This window comes from Ambystoma mexicanum, chromosome 4p, assembly GCF_040938575.1.
Source record: "Ambystoma mexicanum isolate Mex_15411 chromosome 4p, UKY_AmexF1_1, whole genome shotgun sequence".
Taxonomy (NCBI): domain Eukaryota; kingdom Metazoa; phylum Chordata; class Amphibia; order Caudata; family Ambystomatidae; genus Ambystoma; species Ambystoma mexicanum.
The window spans coordinates 198,498,465-198,518,548 of record NC_090927.1 but is presented as its reverse complement, the minus strand read 5'-3'; the positions used below and the strand labels follow the sequence as shown (position 1 = coordinate 198,518,548).

The following is a 20,084-nucleotide window of genomic DNA, read 5'->3' as shown; positions in this document are numbered from 1 at the left end:
ACAGTGCAGACATTGTTCACGTCAAGGAAAGAACATATAATCCTGAATCTCAACAAAGACTGGACACATGTCCCTATCACCTGAAGACAGCAGATTAGCACACAACGTCCTTTTTCGCCTAATTACTGACTTTCCGGAATTAGTGGGGAGACCTATCGAGGTTGATGTCCTCACCTTCATCAGAGATCCAGCCAATATCGCACAAATGGGAATGCTCCTGCATGGAATAATACTCCAAGTAGAACTTTCCAACCATCAGAGAGATTATCTGAGGAGATTCTGAAGAGACTTTCGCTGAGGGACAGATCAAGGGAGCAAAGTCAAGAACCTTATTTGTTATATTTGTTGTCATTTTTCCCTATTTCTTCATACTGACCAGTGTCCAACATGTCCTCAGGACTGAAGCAGATTCGAGGAGTGGACTGGGAACTCACACACTTTGAACATGCACAGTAAAGGTGACTCATCGAAGTGTTATTCTAATCTATTTTTCCCAGAGTTTAGCCAAGGAACTGTCTCCTGTATTAAGAGACAATCGCCACTCGCAGGAGGGGGGACACTTGGGAAGCACTTGACACTTTTGACACAAAACTCGGAGAACGATAGTGAGTGGGGGAACAATAACATTGACATTTTGCGAATGATCGAGATGGGGGCCCAGAGCAGTAACCTGGTCCTCCCACAAGCAGAGAGGCCCCCCCGCTTCTCTGGAAGAAAATGCTGTCGCCTTACATATCGAACTATAATGTATTTATGCATTGTATTTATCATTATTTTACTGTCATTAACAATCAGAACTGCATTTTTTATTGGTGCTCGAAGTGTTCCGATTTCAGTGCACCCACCTGATGATACACGCATGAAGCCCACAAAAGCATCCAAACCTTATATAGTCATTCCAGTCCCTAGGAGATCTGATGGCAGAGTAAATGAACGTGATTAATAGTGATATGCACACACTTATGGTAACGAATGAGCAGGAAAGCCAGTGACAAGGTCAGCATATAATTAATGAAGACAAAACACTGGCAACTACACGCACACACACACACACACACACACACTTGGGACCCACACCCTTCTGCAGCACAGGTGTCTCTGGTCCGGCCACGTTGCATGGGAACCTCCTTCACTTGTCAGTCCCTCTGCTTTCCTTCTGCTACGAGCCTCAGGCTTCAGCACGGTCATGGCTCTGCAATCACATCAACTCAGCGCACATGGGGAACACATAACCCTCAGCACGTCTTCATCTGTGCAGCCACGCAAGACAGGTTTTGAGAACACAGGAACATCTCAGAACTTGCAGATGAAATCTGCTGTCTCCACATTCTGGCGTCCCTTATGTGCTCCCACTTGCTTGTGAATTGCCAGCCTCGTGCTACTCCTGTTCTACTACTACTGCCAGCCTTCCAACTCCTGCCCCAGCTCCTTCCTTCTCTCTTCTCCTGCTGGGGCCGTTTATGCCTCACAGGTTTGGCAATTGGCTTCAGGTTTCAGCCATTCGTTTCCATTGCCTGACTCCGGCATTGGCTGTTAGGCCTGATTGCCTGACTACTACATCTACATACCTCTTCAGCCCTCTTCCTTGTCTCAGTTCCTGTAGGATTCTGGGACATGTAGTTTACTTAATTCCCTTGGTAATTTTAACAGAGGGGTTGTAGGTTTTAACTTTTATAAATGAAGATGGTTTAGCGAAGACATTTCCACAATCTCTTGTAGTGTACCCTTGGAACTGAGGAGGGCCTTTAACTGCAGAAAACAAAAGGGGACTTTCTTTTGGTATAATGTGCTTTGGTGTTAAGACCTTAGGGTTTACCACCTTAGATTTAATAGGAGGTTGAGAGACATCAAAATGACAACAAGCCATAACCTCTTCTGGCACAGTGGTAAGTGTCTCCCTGTCAGTGGACAAATAATGTGTCTAATCCCACGGATCCACCTCACTACCTTGGGCCTTATCTCTACCCAGGTGATCCTCCCACAGTATACCACCCGCAGGGTTGGAATCAGGAAGCGTCTGCCTTCCCCTGGCCACCTGGGAGGAGACTTTAGCCAGGGATTCAGTGAGGGAGACACAGGATTCCTCACAGTACTGAGGCATGGCAGCTATACTACAATCTTGTCTGCTGGGTGTGAGAAGGGCCTTGCTGTGTCTACCTTGAGGGTACAATGGGCAGCAGGTTCGTTGGTTGGAATTGAAAGGGACGGCGGTCCCCTGCGACAAGACTTAGATGATGGGCATAATAATACCTGTGTCCTGGCACATGGTTTGTCAGGGAACCAGAACTCCAATGTTCCCTGGGGGTTAGTTCTTGGGTGGTGTGACAAACCTTGTTTTGAGATGGCGCTGGCGGTTGGTTGTTGACCAAAGGTTGTAGCTGTTAATTCTTTGAGTTTTTGGATACTTGAAATAATGTGGAAGGGAGTCCTGACTTGTTTTCATCAATAAGGATTGAATGTGGTGAACACATATTTCATTGGTCTGGCAAACACATGCCAGGTGAAGGTGAAACAAGAGCCGATGCGCGTTTCGACCGTAGTCTTTATCAAGGCTGTGAAGGGTGGTCTGGACACGTGATGGTTGTGCAATGCATATCGGCGCAGCAGTTATAGGTCATGAATTATATACAATTGGTATACAGAATAATTGGTCACATATCACATTGGGGTGACAGTGTCTGAGTTGTGGCGGTAGGGACAAATTAATGGCAATTAAAGTAGCACAAGTGTGAATGCAAACAGGTACATTTTAGCATTGAGACATTTGTCAAGTGACAAAAGGGCAAATTGCATGAGTGTCAAAGTACCAAGGAGAGAAGAACGGGAGGGTAAGGTGGGAAGCAAGGAGAAGAGGATTAGAATACAGAGGAACTGTATGAGCTGGTTAGTGTAGATGTGTAGATAAAGAGGGCTGGTGCTTACAATGGGCAGCAGTGAAGGTGTTTTGTGAACCTGGGGTGGACATTTTGAGGAGTGATGCCCTCATGTGGGCATTGTTTAAGAGCTTTGCCCTGTCCAGCACTGTGGATTACACAGGGACTTGGATTTGTGTTTTCAGCCGGTGGAGGCCACTGAATTGAGACGATTGACTCTCAAGACTGCGTTTCTAGTGGCAATTGCAGCTGCCCCGATTGGGGAGATATGCACACTCCCGCTGTGATCCTTGGAAGTGCCTTCAAAGTTCCACAGGTCTCAGGACATTGTGCCTCTGTGTTCAATCTGAGCCAATCTTCACCGAAGAAGAAGAAATAGCATGCCTTGGATGACCACATATGTAGCAAGGATTGCTTATGTTCGGAAAATTGACAATTTGCTTGTTACTTATAGGGTCGGTGGGTGGGCAGGACAGGCTTAGTGGTTTCCATCATTTGCTTTCTTGGAACACTAATTTGCATGACCTATGAGGCAGCTGGGGTACTGCTAACTCTACGGATCCAGGGTCATCGACCAGAGGCATGGCAATGTCCTCGGAAAATGCACAGGAAGTCTCCCTCCAGATAATTTGTAGGGCGGTCACCTGGGCCAACCCAACACATTAATTCAGCACTACCAGTTAAATATGGCCAGTCAGGAAGTCCGTGCTTTCGTTCTGAACTGGTTTTTTGGGGTCTTGAACACAGTGAAGGAAGTGTGGCCAGTTATCCTTCAATAAAGTTGGCGATGGGTGTGTTATAGCATACAAGTGTGTTGTTTCATAGGAACTATAATCTACAGGGGTGTGGAGGTAATACAAAGATTACTTACTGCTAATCCCCATAATTCTTAGTCTGACTACTCCTCATCAAAGAATGTGTATTCATTTATTTATTGAACATTTGTTAGGTGCCTATACAACAAAGTGGTGTTTACAGGCGCCCCGAGGCACAATGGGGAGGGAGCAAGAGGGTAAATAACAATGGCAAAAACAGTGAATATACAATTGTGGTCCACTTGGCCTTGTGACATTCGGAGTGCAAGTGCAGTGAAGGGAAGTGCTGGATATAGGGAAGGGGGACGGAGCAAGATGTGGCCAAGTGCAAGTGGGAGCTCAGGAGGGCAGGGCTATGGGGTGCCAAGGGAGGAGGCCAATGGCTAAGTGCTAGGGCGGAGGCATCTTTTAACAGTAGCAGAGTACTGTGAGAAGGGGTGTGCGTAGGTCTGTGGGTCCATTGAGATTAGTCCTTGTTCAGATGTTTGAAAAGGCCACATTTCGAGAGATTTGGGAAATTGGTGGGCATTCCGAGGCGATAGTGGTACCAAGTTCCAGGTGGTGAATGTGTGATAAGAGAAGGATTGTGTGCAGGTCCTCGCATTGGTGACGAGCTGTGATTCAAGCCGGATGGTCAATTCTATGCAAGTTGGAAAAGGTTTCCTGTGAGTGGAGGTGGGGCTTCAAAATAAAGTACTGTGATGAGGAACAGTAGGACTAGGAGTAACTAGGATTATAGTTAAGTAATCAAGGTGTTGTATCCTGCCTCGCGGCCCTGCGCGCGTGGAGACAGGGGGTGCCGGGCCTAATGAGCAGGCAGCGGCATCGCAGCTCCAGCGGGAGCGAAATGAACACATGTCACACACTGTTCGTTGCTGTGCCCGGAACTGCCTCCCATGCACGGGGGCGGGGCTTTTATTCAGACGCCCTGCGTCACCGCGTTGCGGGACGCAGGGCGGATGTAACATTCCTCCTTTATTTTAAATTAACTTAACATTAAACCACACACATTACTCATATATGCAAATGCTTGAGACTACATGAAAACCCATGTACTTCCCAATTTTAGAGTTCTCGTGGGGCAAACTACCACACATAGTCTTTGAGCCGAGCTGGCGGCTTGGTGGCAGTTCTTAAGCCATATCTCCCACCCCTGGAGCTGGGCCCCACTGTCTCATCGGGTCTCTCACCTTCCATCTCCGGTTCACCCATGTCAGGTTCGCTCAACTGCTCCCATGTTATTCCACTCGCTTCTTCTTCACCCTGAAAGTTGGTGGGTTCTTCCTCCATCAGCTGGGAGTCTTCATCTTCTTGGGGACATACCCCATCAGTCCACAGGTTGCGTGGCACCGCCTTGAAGAACCACAACGCATTTCTTGTCACCTGACGGTGTCCTCTTTGCACAGTTATCATGGTCCCTTGTGTCTCACTGACAGTCCATGGGAGAGACTCATAGCGGGAGTCCAGCTTGGACTTTGTCGGGTTCCGCAACATGACCACCTGGTCGCCCACCTGGTGGTTGGATGGTTTCGACCTCCTCTTGGCACTCATGTGGGCATTGGCTCCTGTTGTCCTTCTTTCGGTGCGCTCGGTGTCGAATCTGTCCGGGCTTCTGCTGGGGTGATGAGGAATGGAAGACTTTATGACGGTGCCGAACATGAGGTCAGCTGGCGGGACACCCGTCATGCTGTGCGGGGTGACTCTGTAGTTTCGCAGAAAACGATAGGGGTGGACTTTCCACGGACTGGCATTTGCTTGTGATAGCCTCAGCACTTTTTTAAGGGTTCTCATGAACCGTTCCACATCCCCATTCGCCTGGGGCCACCTTGGCATAATGTGATGATACCGGATGTTGAGTTCTTGCAGGTAGTGTTTGAACTCCTCCCCTTGGAATGGTGGGCCATTGTCACTCTTGATTGTAGTGGGCAGTCCATGCCTTGCAAACATCTTCTCGATGGTGGGGATGACTACCTCTGCTGCCGTGGATTCGACCACCTCGACTTCGGGGTATCGTGAGTGGTCATCAATGGCCACCAGGAGGTACAGACCTTCTTGCAGTGTACAAAAGTCAATGCTTATTGCGTCCCATCTGCCAAGACCTCGTTCTGCTGACTGGATTGGTTCTGGATCAGGTGGGGCTCCGGTTATCAGGCATGGTAGACAGGTGTTGACTAGTTTTTCCACCTTTTCATCTATCTGTGGAAACCATACTCGGTGTCGGATTTGAGCCTTCGACCGAGCCATCCCTTGGTGACCTTCATGGGCGAGCGCCACTATCTGTCCTGCAGGCACGGCGGGATGATGATCCGATCCCCCCTGAGCAGCAGTCCTTGCTCTGTGATTGACAGGTCCTGTCGTATGGTGAATATCCCTGTGAGGAACGCTTTCGCTTCCGCTCTTCTGTCATGGGTGTTCTTCATGAAGGACCTCCAGTCGCCTGAGATGATGGCATCCTTAACCAGGTCGCAACATGGGTCTTTGTGTGTTTCATCTGCAATGTCATCACTGCTGACGGCCTTTGGTCTCATGGCCCGCACAACCTGGCAGATATGTTCCTCAGTTTCTTCAGCTACTTGAACTTCCTGTGGCGTCGCCGCTCGAGGATGTCTCGAGAGGAAGTCTGCCGGGTTTCCGCTTCCCGGTTGATAGGCCAACTCAAAATTGTACTGTTGGAGATGTAGCAGCCATTTGGCTATTCTGGCCGGCGGGTGCAAGGATGTGCCCATGAAGATTGGCAGAAGGGGTTTGTGATCCGTAATTGCCATGAACCGTCTGCCATACAGATAAAGATGAAAGTGACGACACCCCCACAGTACGGCAATTGCCTCCTTCTCAATGTGAGAGTATCGCTGCTCTGTCATTGTGAGAGCTCTTGACGCATAGGCGATGGGCCTTTTCTCGCCTTCTTTGGTGACCTGCATGAGGGTGGTCCCTAGGCCAACATGGCTGGCATCCACAAAACGTTCCGTCGGGAGCGCAGTGTCGTAGTACGCCATTTTCGTGTCCATGGATAAGGACTCTTTGATGCTTTCAAATGCTTCCTGACACGCTTGCTCCCATTCCCACTTTGTGTTGATCTTGGTAAGTTCTCGAAGGGGTTCGGAGAGAGTGGCGAAGTTCCAGGTGAATCTCCCACAGTATGTGGCCATCCCCAGGAAGCTGCGCACTTCAGTGGGTGACGTAGGCGGACTCGCCGCCTGTATGTCGGCAACCTTCTGGGGGCCCGGGGAAACGCCAGTGCTACTGAACTTGTAGCCAAAAAATGATATTTCCGCCTTGAAGAACTCACATTTCTCTTTGTAGATGGTTAGTCCAGCGTCTTCTAGTCAGGCCAAAAGCATCCGTAATCTCCTCAAGTGCTCTCCTCTGTCCTGAGCATGGATCAGGATGTGTTCGCTTACATTTAGGACGCCTGGTATGCCCCTGATGACTTCCTGAATTGTCTGTTGAAAGACCTCCGCAGCCGAAGAGATCCCAAAGCTTAGCCGCTTGTATCTTCGCAAACCCATGTGTGTTGAAAAAGTGGTTATGTATCGAGAGTCCCTATGCAGCTTCAGCTGGTGGTATCCTGCTTTCAAATCAACCTTAGAGAAGACCCTTGATCCCATGAGATCAGCCACGATTTCGTCGAGGGTCGGCGTGATGTGGCGCTCCCGCTTGATGGCAGTGTTTGGGAGACGCATGTCAATGCAAATTCAGACTTTTCCCGGCTGTTTAGGTTTCTTTGTGACCACCATCGGGGAACCCATGGTGTCAGCCCCGTTACCTCTTCTATTATGCCGGCTTCTTCTAAAGCCTTCAGTTCACTTTCCACTTGTTCACGCATGTGGAAGGGGGTCCTCCGGTGTCTGACAGCCTTTGGCTGGACCGACTCGTCAATATGGAGCTTGATTGTCTTTCCTTTCAAACACCGAATCCCGTTTTGCAGGTTGGGATACTGTGCCAGGATGTTCTCGACTTCTTGTGCTTCCTTGACTTGACAGATGAACTTTACTAGCCCCAGGTCCTCGGCTGCATCACCACTCAGAAGGCATTCGATCCCTGCATTTACTACCTAGATTTTAGACGGTAGCCTGTTTTCACCGTGGCTGAGAGTGGTGCGGAATCTGCCAACCACCGATAGGGGTTTCCTGCAGCCATATGCAAACAGAAGAGTGTCTGTGTTCTTCAGGTCCGGTCGTGGTTGCAGTGTTTGAAATGTGCTTGTGGGCATAACATTTACGGAAGCTCCCGTGTCTATGGTCATCCATACCCGTTGGTTTTGGAGAGTGACCTGGCATTTGCGCCTCCTGAGCCCCTTTCTTTGCGTAGCATGTCCCTGATCCAGGGCTGATAGCAGGTATACTTTTCTCCCTTTCATCCGCTGCTCCCTGCCAGGATCTTGTTGGGCCCTGTGACTTTATCACCTTCTTCCTCAGTTGAGGAGTTGGTTGTTTCGACTCGCCGTGCACTTGCTTGCTTCTTTTTCTTGGTCCCACTCTTCTCCTGGGGATTCTGTGGAGGCGGTAGCGGGGTACCTGATGACCGGCACACCTTAGCATAGTGGTCCTTTCTGCCTCATGCCCCACATGTTGTACCTTGCGTGGGGCAGTTCCACCGTCCATGTCGCGGTCCACCACACCATCCACACTCTGTGGGTCCCGGGATCCGTGGCTGCCATCTGGCTGGTGTGTAGTTGCTGCCAGCCTCATCCCTTGTGGATTGTCTGTTGGTGACATGGGCCACCATGGATGTCGTGAGGGCAGGCTGTAGTTTTTGAAGAGTCACGCCCATGTTGCCGGCCCAAGCATGTGCCAGCTCCGTTTGACGACCAGACTCCAGAATGCGTGTCAGAGAGATGCCCTTCTCACTCAGCACCATCCTCCTCAGTTTCTCCGATTGGATGCCGTTAATGAGTTGTCTCCGGATTTCTTTCTCGACATCCGTGAACTCACACGAGATCGCCAACTTCCTGAGTCGGGTGTGGTAGGTGTCCAAGGTCTCCTCTTCTGCCTGAAATGTGGTGCAGAAAATGAAGGTTTCATAGTCGGGGTTGAGTTGTGGGAGGAAATGGGCCGTCAAGGCATCTTTCGCTAGCTGGTAGATATCCTGGCCAACATCGATGGTTAGTGAGTTAAAGATGCGTAGCACCTCGTCCTTCACATTCAGTAACAGGTGTGATCTCTTCTTCCTGGAGGAGGTTACGTCCTTGCACTCCATTGTCATTTCAAATTTTTGGATCCATAGCTGCCACCAGGGGCCAACTGATGATGGATCTGTGAATGGGTCAAAAGGCTGAATCGTTGCCGAGGAGCCCCCTTGTGGGCGAGCTTGCGGTGACGACATCGACAGATTCGCCGCCAGTCTAGAGGGCGTGCCGGGCCTGGGGGTGGACGTGCCAGTTGCCATGGCAGGACCTCGCTGTGTCCCAATGGGGTTCAAATGCCTCACCTTGATGTGTGTCCTTTGGTGACTTTGTCCCTCCGAGGTTTGAGGGTCTCACGCCATGGTCGAGGGGCAGCTGCGTCGATCCAGGCGCTCACCATGTGCAGTAGCCTCGAGTCCACAAGTATTGCACTGGAGCGGGGCCTCTGACCCCTGGTGTGCACGGAATGGTTGATGCACAGCACGATGGGAGCTCCTAGGGGATGTGTCCCTTCGAAAACAGCCGTGGCCCATCAAGCCAACTTGGTATTTAACAAAAGTGGAGGAGAAAAAGGGGAAAAAAAAACTTTTTTTTTTGTCATTGGGGGGGTTTTGTGAGCCCCCCACCGGATGTTCCAAAAATTCGGTGTGTCGCCGTGGGTCAGCAACAGCTGGCTGAGCGCCGAGCGCAAGTGCTGGGTCCTGTTCCCCTCGTCACCATTGTTGTATCCTGCCTCGCGGCCCTGCGCGCGTGGAGACAGGGGGTGCCGGGCCTAATGAGCAGGCCGCGGCATCGCAGCTCCAGCGGGAGCGAAATGAACACACGTCACACACTGTTCGTTGTTGTCCCCGGAACTGCCTCCCATGCACGGAGGCGGGGCTTTTATTCAGACGCCCTGCGTCACCGCATTGCGGGACGCAGGGCGGATGTAACACAAGCATTGGCCGAATCAGTAAGTGGTTCTTAAATACACACAGACCTGTGTGTACTTATCGAAGTGAGCACTAGATGGTAGTAGAACACCATCTGAGGAAAGTGAATTGCCAGCTTTGTAAATCGAGCGGTTTTTAATTTATTTTAACAGCCTGTATTTGGTAGAGACAGAATCATGTTAGCTACAAAGGAGTTCAAATGCTCAAATTGGCAGCCATCTTGGACTGTAAAACTATTCGTTAAGTGTTTTTGAAACCTCCTGAAGGAAGCCTTTAAGAACGAAGACAGAAAACGGAGAGAATATTCCTAATGTTTTTTTATCTTATATCGTCTGTAGCAAATAACGTATGCATATTTACCGAATCAATAATATAGCTCTATAAGTAAATGTCACACTTTAAGAAATAAATATAATTTAATATTCCGCATGGCTCCATTCGCTAGCTGAACTGTTTTTGTTCAAATGTTTTCATTATACCCGTGACTGATCTTTTACACAATTCCAAAGTTATAGAAAGAGGACACTTATTGATGGGCAGGCGATGGCAACGATGCATTTAAAAGACTCTTGCGAGCCAAATATCGAAAGGAAATGTTTGTATTACATTTTTAAAAATAGGAATCCGAGTAGTTTTGTGTGAATTTGCAGGTTCTTTATATAGAATATAGGTATTTTTAAATTTCACATACTACAGTTTCAAATTCCTGCTTACGGTAGTAGAATTCCCTGATCATATACGAAAGCAGTAAATCATCATTGAAAATTCGGATCCACCCTTGGAATGCTTCATGGGTCTTTACAGTTTGCATGGGGAAGTGCCGCCAGGTTGAATGATTTGTATTCTCGTGTAAGATGGCCGCTGCATTTTCCTGCGGGAGACTTGACAGTTGACGGTGGCCGTGCTGGAACATGTGTCTTGCCTGCTTCGAGTAGTAAACACGCCGCTGTTCCGGCTACACAGAGCACTGATCCTGATAGAAGTGAGGCGCACTGTCGGTGCCTGCCTCTGCTGCCGATCATGAAGCAGAAAAAGACAGGTGAGTTCTACCCCCTGTCTCTCAAGGCACAACTTCCCTGCCACCTACACACCCGTACCACTAACTACCAGAACTCTCAAGTTGTGACATGCCAGACGCCTAGAGATGCCCCAAGCATTGCTGTTTTCTTTACATTGCAGTTACAGTAGTAGAAAAAACAGGACTTGATAGAGCTTACTCATGTCATGGGGTATCTTGACAGCTGTGCAATGCATCTGCATACATAAGCAAATCCTAATTGTCCTCACCACTAAATAGACTACCCTCTGCAGTGCAACCAGTTCACTCCTTGACTGCACATGGGCAGCTCTCATGCCGGTCTTGCCTCCAGCTGCCTGATTCTGGACTCCCACCGCTACTATGCCAACAGCTTCTACCATTCTGCCGTGTTACTGGATTCTTATGATCACATTCCACCAGCCCTCCCTCGTTCTCATATTTGTCTGTGACTGATTATTTGTATCAGTTGCTTAGATGCGATGGATTGCAACAAAGAGGTTTCACACCAAAAACACAACGTTGATATTTAAAAATAAACATCCATTCTATCAGTCCTTATGTGGCGTTGTTAACCCAAACATTTCCGATGTGCTGGTAATTTGATCTATGGGGAAACCATGTAACGGGGCCAGTTCTAGGATTAGCGAGACTGTGCAGCAAAAGATTCGACAGGCCCTGTAATTTTCAAATGTGTTGACTGGTGGCATCACCAGAAGGGACAACACTTCAAATCACATCACATCGATTCACACCAGTCATAAATACCCAGGGGGATCACGACCAGTTGCCATTATTGAGCAAGTGACACAAAACTTTGTGATGGTCAATATATAAATGAGCATTGTTATTATTAGTAGTAGTAGTATTATATATGACACAATACTATAAGTGTAACTTTTTTCAATAGCATAGTACTGAATCACTTTTATGGGCTTTTAATTTTGGCAGATCGTGCACAGTGAAATAGCATGATTTGTTCAGGATCGCATATTTTAGTAAAATGATGAAGGTGGGATTTAAGACCAGTCTGAAATTTGGGCCCTTGATCAAATATCTTGCCACCCCTAATTTGTACAGGTACATGTTTTTTTACATTTTATAGGGGTGTGTTTAAAATTCCACACATAATAAATCTATACATATATCCATCTTTATAGAAATGTTTTAAGCAAAACAAAATGTGTAGCATTATGTACCCCATCTTAAATGAAACTGGAGCTTTATGTGGTCTTTCATAAGCACATGCCCCATCAGAGTTCCTATTCCCCAAACAGGTCTTCTTTTCAAAGGTTCTGCTGATGAGCGTATAAATATTTGTGCAATCTGAATGGACACTGTTGTGAGGGAAAGAGCCTGCGTCTTTAAGGGTTAAGAGGCAAGGTTGTAAGAGGAGGAAGAGGGCGAGGGAGGAAGAGGCAGTTAAAAATAAATGATGTTCACATAGACGGTGTCGTGAACTCTCAGAACCGTTGCTCATATCCACAAAACCCATAACAACCGGCGAACATGGTTGGAATGCAGGTGATCAGTGCAGAGAATGAGCACCTGCTGAGAGCGACTGACCCGTCCTTCTTAACAGCGTGCCTTCCAAGCAGCCGTCCTTCTACCCAGAGAGACCCGCTCGCCGTAAACTGGCATCCTTTGCTGCTCGCGTGCCAGTCCGCTCGCCGTCCTGTGCTCTGCAACAACGAAGCTGTCCTTCATCCACAGTGCTGTTGGTCAGGTGACGGCGTCCTTTGCGTCAGAAGACACATCCTTCATTAACACGGCAGACCGACCGCATCCCGCCCACCACCCACGGAACTCACTGCCTGGCACATCCCCAAGCCCGTCTCACTGCACCAGAGCAAGAGGAGAGAAAGAGGAAGCGGGCCTGAATCATGAACAGGAGTCAGGAAAAAAAGAGCACACAGAAGTATTTATAACAAGCAGTTCCTACACATTGAACAAGGGCCTGCAGATGGGCGCCCGATACCAAGGGGCCATAGTCACTGGCACAGGATGTTGCCACGCATTGCTAAGGGAAGCAGGGACATCAGCAGAGGTTCTCCACCTACAACTCGCCGGATCCCACACCCCGCCAGGAACCACACAGGTGGGTGACGACTGCGCCGCCCACCACTGCAAGCGAGATCCCACCACAGGGTAAAGATGTCCAGCAGACCAGCCAACATGGTGGACCAAGCAAGAGATCAGGGAGGAGAACAGCAAGGCCCCAGCAATATTGTGTTCCTGAGTACCCTGCCCATTCAGCCTCCAACCACAGCTGGACAGAGGTCCCAGGTGGACTGCGTGGGTTGAGCACTTTGTCAATTTCATTAAAGCCGTAGGGGAGGAGAAGTCGCCGGTCCTTAAGGACATTTTTACAAACTTTGCTGGACAGGAAATAAATGGCATCATCCAAATTATCCCAGCAGCAGACGGGACCACCTCTGATCACCTTGTAGCTGCCCTAGACAAGAAACACGTAACACAACCGAACAGAGACTATGAACTGTACGTGTTTAATCAATGCGATCAAACGTCCCACGAGACCGTGGTGGAATTCATCATTTGCTTCGTCAAAAATTGGTCCACTGCCATTTCTCAGCTTTCTCAGACGACTAAGTGATCCGGCTCTGCGTCAATGCAGGGTGCACGTAATCCGTAAAAGTCGAAAACATAATGTCGAATAGCAAAAATGTCGAAAAAAAAATGTCGAATGTAAAAAAGTCGAAAAAACATACATATAATAGGAAAAGTCATAATTTCGAAAAAAAAATGTCGAAAAAAAATAGAAAACCCAAAACACTTTTTTTTTTTTTTTTACCCAGATAGTAACATTTATTATGGGGGGGGGTCCCCCCCCACCCCCCATAGATATAGCAGCAGACAGGACCACCTCTGATCACCTTGTAGCTGCCCTAGACAAGAAACACGTAACACAACCGAACAGAGACTATGAACTGTACGTGTTTAATCAATGCGATCAAACGTCCCACGAGACCGTGGTGGAATTCATCATTCGCTTCGTCAAAAATTGGTCCACTGCCATTTCTCAGCTTTCTCAGACGACTAAGTGATCCGGCTCTGCGTCAATGCAGGGTGCACGTAATCCGTACTGCGTAAGCAACTCCTGAAGAAACCCCTGACAGTTGATGAGGTGACTGAGATGGTGAGAATTCATGAGAGGGTGGAGATCCAGGCATCCACTATGGAAATGCCCAAGAAAAAGACAGAGAAAGTCGACTCGGTAGCGACCCTCGCCAGCATCAGAGACGCAGGAAGAGGGATACTCGACTACCAGACCCCGCTGAGAGGGACCGCTGAGGGTAGGGGATCCACAGACTCGAACAGGTCCCTGCCCACAAAGGAATGCTACCGTTGTGGCAGATCTTCCCCCACTCGGGTGCATGCCCGGTGATGAGCCAACGATGCTCAGAATGCAGCAGAGGAGGACACTTCCAGACTGTCTGCCATGAAGGAAGGCCGTACCCACCAGGCCGACAGCCGCAAATGTCACCAAATAGCTGGAGGCAACCATACAGACCACACCCGCCACCTATGCAGTGGAGACAGCCACATTTATATCCGCAGCAGCCAAGGAGGATGGTCAGGGCAATGGAACAAGGTCTGCAACACAGAGAGGAAACGGGCGACGACCAGCTGCCCCAGCTGGACTATTACACAGACCGCTACGGCTACCCAGAGGACCCATATGCAAACTGGGACGAATGCTCCTATGGACAGGACCCAGAGTATCCCGACATGTTCATAAATCTGATACATGGGGAGCAAGATGGCAGTGAAGCCCACAAAGTAATGGTGCAAATGGAAGGAGTCGCCCACTACTTTTGATAGACACTGGGGCTACTGTCAACTCCGAGGGAGGAAACCCGCAGGGGCATGCTAGAAGGTGGGCAGGATGCTGCTGGTGAGGCAGTTGGGGAGATGGATGCATCAGGATCCAGGAGAAATAGTCGGATGTTGAGTTTCAGCAGACGCAATCTGTGTTTCAGGGTTCATAAAAAGCTGCTGTCTCAAGTAAAGACCACTGTTCTCTCCGAGGGGTGGGCAACATTTGTATTGGGAGGAGAAATATGTAGTAATGGGCCACAGGGTTTATAGTCAAAAAGTCGAAAACATAATGTCGAATAGCAAAAATGTCGGAAAAAAAATGTCGAATGTAAAAAAGTCGAAAAAACATACATATAATAGGAAAAGTCATAATTTCGAAAAAAAAATGTCGAAAAAAAAATTGAAAACCCAAAACACTCTTTTTTTACCCAGATAGTAACATTTATTATGGGGGGGTCCCCCCCCCATCCCAAACCCCTACCCCAACCCCCCCCCTCCTCCCCATCCCCCCCACCCCCCATAGATATACCTTTAATTATTTTAAAAAAATCTTTAATATAATATTAAATAATTAATTATTTAAAAAACCATCCCAAACCCCTATCCCCAAACCCCCCCATCCTCCCCATCACCCCCACCCCCCATGGAAATACCTTTAATTATTTTTAAAAAAAAGTTTAATAAAATATTTATTATTAACACATAAAATCGAAAAAAGTCGACATTTTTGTTTTTCGACATTTTTGTTTTTCGACTAAATATTTTCGACATTTTTACTTTCGAATATATTGTATTCGAAATTATGACTGGATACCGGGCCACAGTATACAATTGCAGCAACGTGCCAGGAAAATGTGGCCTAATTTCTTAAATGTGCTTTCTGTTACGCTTGTGTGTGATTCACAAAAAGGCTCAGTGCTTGGCAGTTGCTCCCACTTTTTTCACAGGCACTTACCTATGAGCAAGCAGCGTAAGATCGGATATTTCTATTGCACGCTTTCTCTCTTGTGCCTTACGTCCTTCAGCTATCAGCAAAGAGCATGGGTTTATTGCTATGGATTTTTCAGGCCTGGACAGAGAGCTCAAGATATGCCAGTTCAAGCATGCACTTAAGAGGGGCCTTTCTGTAATACTGAATCCTCGAGAATGAAAGGAGCCAGATACAATTGCTACGTCCCGGTTTTCTGTTGGAAATATGACCTCTCAGGGGAGAAGTCAATCCTTTGCTGGAGTGCATCCAGATGGATGACAATCTGCATAGTCTAATGGTATGTTTCTCAGTGTCTGATAAAGGCCTCTTAAGTGATCAAGTAGACAAGAAGGTGCATATGGCACCAAGAAGCACTTAGCATGGATCCCATCTGACCTCAAGGGGACTATCTATGCCTTGTACACCTTCAATAAACTATAAAAACAAATTCCAGAGCCCCACAGAGCTATCAATGAAGGGGGGAATCTGTGCTTTCAAATTGGGGTAAGCAAATACGGGATGCCATTCTGTCCAATGTCATCTTCAATAGGGTTTGGGTTTTGGCTATGATTATGGGGCAAGGGGTCTACAGTTTCTGGGAGATGACGTTGCTACATACCCAAGAAACTGAGTTCCCAGAATCTACGTCCTTGAAGAGGCACTGTTGTTTGAAATCGCCATAGGATGTTCAGAAATGACAAGAACGCTGATGAAATGTGGAAAAAAAACAAATAACTGTATAAACCTATACCAGGGACTGACAAAAAGCCTTGCAATTCATCCACCCTGACCACGAGTAGGTGTCATCAGAAACTAGGATACAAGTCTCACGAGTCTACCAGTAAAGCAGCGTCTTCCCAAAAACATCAGAGGCCCTGAAGATTAAAGCAGCTTGTTGGGGGTCTGATCACCAAATTTCTCAGCGAACTGGAATGTGATTGTCACGGATCAGTTAGTTATGTTCTCAGGATCCTGAAGTGGGATACATAATAGAATTCCTCGCTCCCTGTGCCCTATTCAAGGCCATTTTTACTCCCTTGCCAAAAGGGCAGACAAAGAGATGTTTTGAGGACCTTCTGGAAAAGCAACTGACTTTGATTATGCCAAGGGGAGCAAGTGAGCACGATTCTACTTTACTGTTTATCTAGTACTCACATAGTCAGGAAAGTACAGGCTGGTATTAGACCTGAAGCATCTTAACAGGTGTGTGTCCAACACGCGCTTCAAGAAATAATCCCATTGACCTCTGGAGGGCATTCTCTGGTATCCTTGTGCCTACTGGATGCCCACTTCCACATTCCCATAAAGAGATCTGATCAGAGGTATGTCAGGTTTACGGTGGCGTCTGCTCATTTACAGTTCTGACAATTTCCGTAGGGCTGAGGATAGAGCCAAGGTGTTTTATTTCTTTAAGAAGATTCAATCACCTATAGGGGCAACTCTACACCTGGGGAATCCAGGCATTTGCATACTTGGACAACTCGATGTTCAGAGCTCCACCAGCCCCTCGGAGTTGCAGCTGACAACCATGTGACACATATCTGCCAGACACAGGATGTTGCTTGTCTGGGACAGGGCAGAGAGGCTGTGGGATCTGCTGAGGAAAATCCTGACCTTAGACTTCACTATGGCAGTGCAAGTTCTCCAAATACAGGGGCACATGGCCCTGTGTATATGGTCCCATTACCAAGGCTACATCTACCACCACCACTAGCACACATCATTCACAGGCACTGGAGAACAGCCACCAGGGATTCGAGGCCATCCTACCAGGGGGCGAGGTTTTGGGGTTGACTCTGCAACGGTGGCTATGGGACAAGAACTCAAGCAAGGGATCCCTTTTGAGCTGGCCATCACTAACCATTCTTAAAATAGATGCCCGGGAGATGGGATGGGGAGCAACTCTATATATGACCTGTCATCAGCAAAGGTGGGAACCAGAGGTGAGACATCAATCATCCAACTGGAAAGAATTTACTGCAGTTTACACAGTCCTCCAGTGTTATGTTATGTTAAAGGTTTTTACACTGCGCACTGTTTCCACCTGCCTGGTTTCTTGGCTGTCTGGTGGATCTGTAAAGCAAGGGGAAGTGGGGTAAGTTAGTAGGACTGAGCGGGAGAAAATGGCAAGAGAGCTGTAATGTGCTATTGGCAGCTTCAGTTTGCTTGACACCGTTTAGTGAGCGTAGATATGCTTTTCGGTTGGTAGCCGCCATGTCCTGTTGGGAGAGGCTATGTGTGGTTTGTTTTGTTGTGGTATAGTAAAGTGTGTGCGGTTTGTTGTGCTGTAGCGATATGGTTGTGTTTAGTTCAGTTTGAGAGGTGTATTCAGAATGGTGATTTATTTATTTATTTTTTGTAGAGTTGTTTAGTGGCAGTACCCTTTTCTACCCCCGCTGTTTTGACTAACTGTGGCACCTGCCCCTTCCGCTCTCATACATTCTGTTGTGCAGCAATTACCACCTCCAAGGGTTCCTCCAGGGGCAATGTGTTCCCTGTGCCAAGAAATACGTCCATGCAAGATATTTCTCCCTAACACATATATGCTGAGTGAAAGATTGACTCACTAATACAAATGGGCTAAATGCGAGATACTGCTCACTAACAAAGCTGGGCTAAATGTAAGACTCCCTAACACATGATGGGCTAAGTGAAAGATATGGCTCACTAATACGGATGGGCTACACCCGTGGAGAGACACCTACGTTTGAGATACCTGAGCAGTGTGAGAAAAATGCCTACATTTGAGACGCAACAATAAATAGAAACCGCCTAAATTTGAGACCCAGCAATATAGAGAAAATGCCTCCGTTTGAGACCTAGTAATAAATAGAAACCGCCTAAATTTGAGACACAGCAATAAATAGAAAATGCCTACATTTGAGACACAGCAGCAAATGGGGATCTGCGTAAGATTGGGACACGGCAGTGATTGAAAAACGACTTGCTAGCTGACTAACATGGGTGTGCTGTGCTATGTAAGATAATAAGAGTGGTAGGGCTTTACTGGAATACAGTAATTGCTGTATTCCCCACCCAGATCACACTTACCGTATCAGTCGGTGCTGGTTGATGGCTGGCTTTACAGAAGAACACAGGCAAACACAAACTGGAACTGCTTCTTCGGGATCTGCCCTTGGCCTTGGGACCCTTAGCCGAGGGCTGCCCGTGCAGGAGGCGCCCAGAGTAGGTGTCTTAAAAGTGTCTGAAGGCCCAATCATCTGGTCGGTGAGCAGGTTGGGAGGCGGGCGGGTTGTGGAACAGCAGGAGATGGAGGTGGTAGCACTAACAGACAATATTCCAACTATGTACTGTGTAAACAGGCAAGGATGTACAAGATCTCAGCACCTGACAACTCTGGCCTTTTCCAATTTCTAATCCCATCTAAGGGATCCACATCCCGGGGGTGATCACCACCTCAGCGGATCGTCTCGGCATGTGTTTTTCTCCATCCCAGGAATGGACATTTAATCCTTTGGACTTCAAGGAGCTCTGTTTGGTGTATGCAAAACGTTCATTGGGCCTCTTCTGTATTCTAAGTAAATGTGGTAATGCTGAGATTCACTCCAGATTTGTTTGCTCAGAAGCATTGAAGGTAGATTCAATGCCTATTGTTTTGCTGACAGGCCCCCTTTATAACTCCACCCTGATTCCCAGGGTCCTATAGAAGATCAGAGACTCCAGGCCAGAGATCATCTTGTTCTTTCCATGCAAGTCAAGGAGCCCTTAGTTTCCTCTGCTTCTAAAGGTGGCAGTGAATCAAGTTTGGCAGGTTCCCTCCATCCCATAACCTCTTGCAGGGCAGGTGGAGTGCCCCCGTCACAACAGGTGGAGCTCGGGACATGAAAGTTAAAAGGTAAAGTCTACAAGACAGGACTCTTGCAGCACAGTTTTCTCTGTCAGTTCAAAATTCACTCAGTCCAGCCACTGTAATGCCAAACCGGCACTGAGGACATTTTGTATCTTAGGGAGGGAGAAAGGGTATCCTTTCTCTTGCATGTGGGGTTCCAGGTGCAGTGACGCTTATTCACAAAGAGTTTACTGGGAGTCTGGCCGTGTCAACCTTAAAGGCTAAATAGGCATCCATCAAGGATGGTCTGACTGCTGAATCTGCTTCTAAAAAGTTTAATTTTATTTAGTCCCATTACACTTTCCGTGTTTCCACTGTGGGGCATTCCCTGGGTTCTCACAGTTCTCCAATCCCTCCATTTTTAAAATGATGGGGGCTGTTGATCTAAAATTCCTGAATTTTGAAGTAGTGTTCATAGTGGATACTATTTCTGCCAGCCAACTCATGGAAATCAGGCCACTTTTAATTAGACCCGTCCCCTCTCTGACAATTTTACCAGTGTCTGTTGCACGGTTCGAAATTGAGATTCGAGAAGCAGGAGCTAAAACCAGCTCCTTTGTGTCCGGCATAACGCTGTAGGCAGAAGCTACCACAGGCGAACCAGGAGCAATCAGAGATGCTCCTTTTAACTTTGTATTCATTT

The 20,084-nt window shown here is 47.7% G+C and overlaps 1 protein-coding gene across 2 annotated transcripts in view; it reads left to right on the top strand.

The window, feature by feature from the left end:
- The window catches only part of ELP3 (elongator acetyltransferase complex subunit 3), a 1,295,792-nt gene that overhangs the window by 46,378 nt on the left and 1,229,330 nt on the right, over window positions 1–20,084 (top strand). The window contains exon 1 of one of the 2 annotated variants that reach the window (XM_069605692.1): window positions 10,617–10,784. The exons of the other annotated variant lie outside the window; for it this stretch is intronic. Coding sequence (XP_069461793.1) covers window positions 10,766–10,784 — 19 coding nt within the window. The 5' untranslated portion in view covers window positions 10,617–10,765. Of the gene's footprint in view, window positions 1–10,616; window positions 10,785–20,084 lie in introns of those variants that run through there. 2 annotated transcript variants of the gene reach the window in all.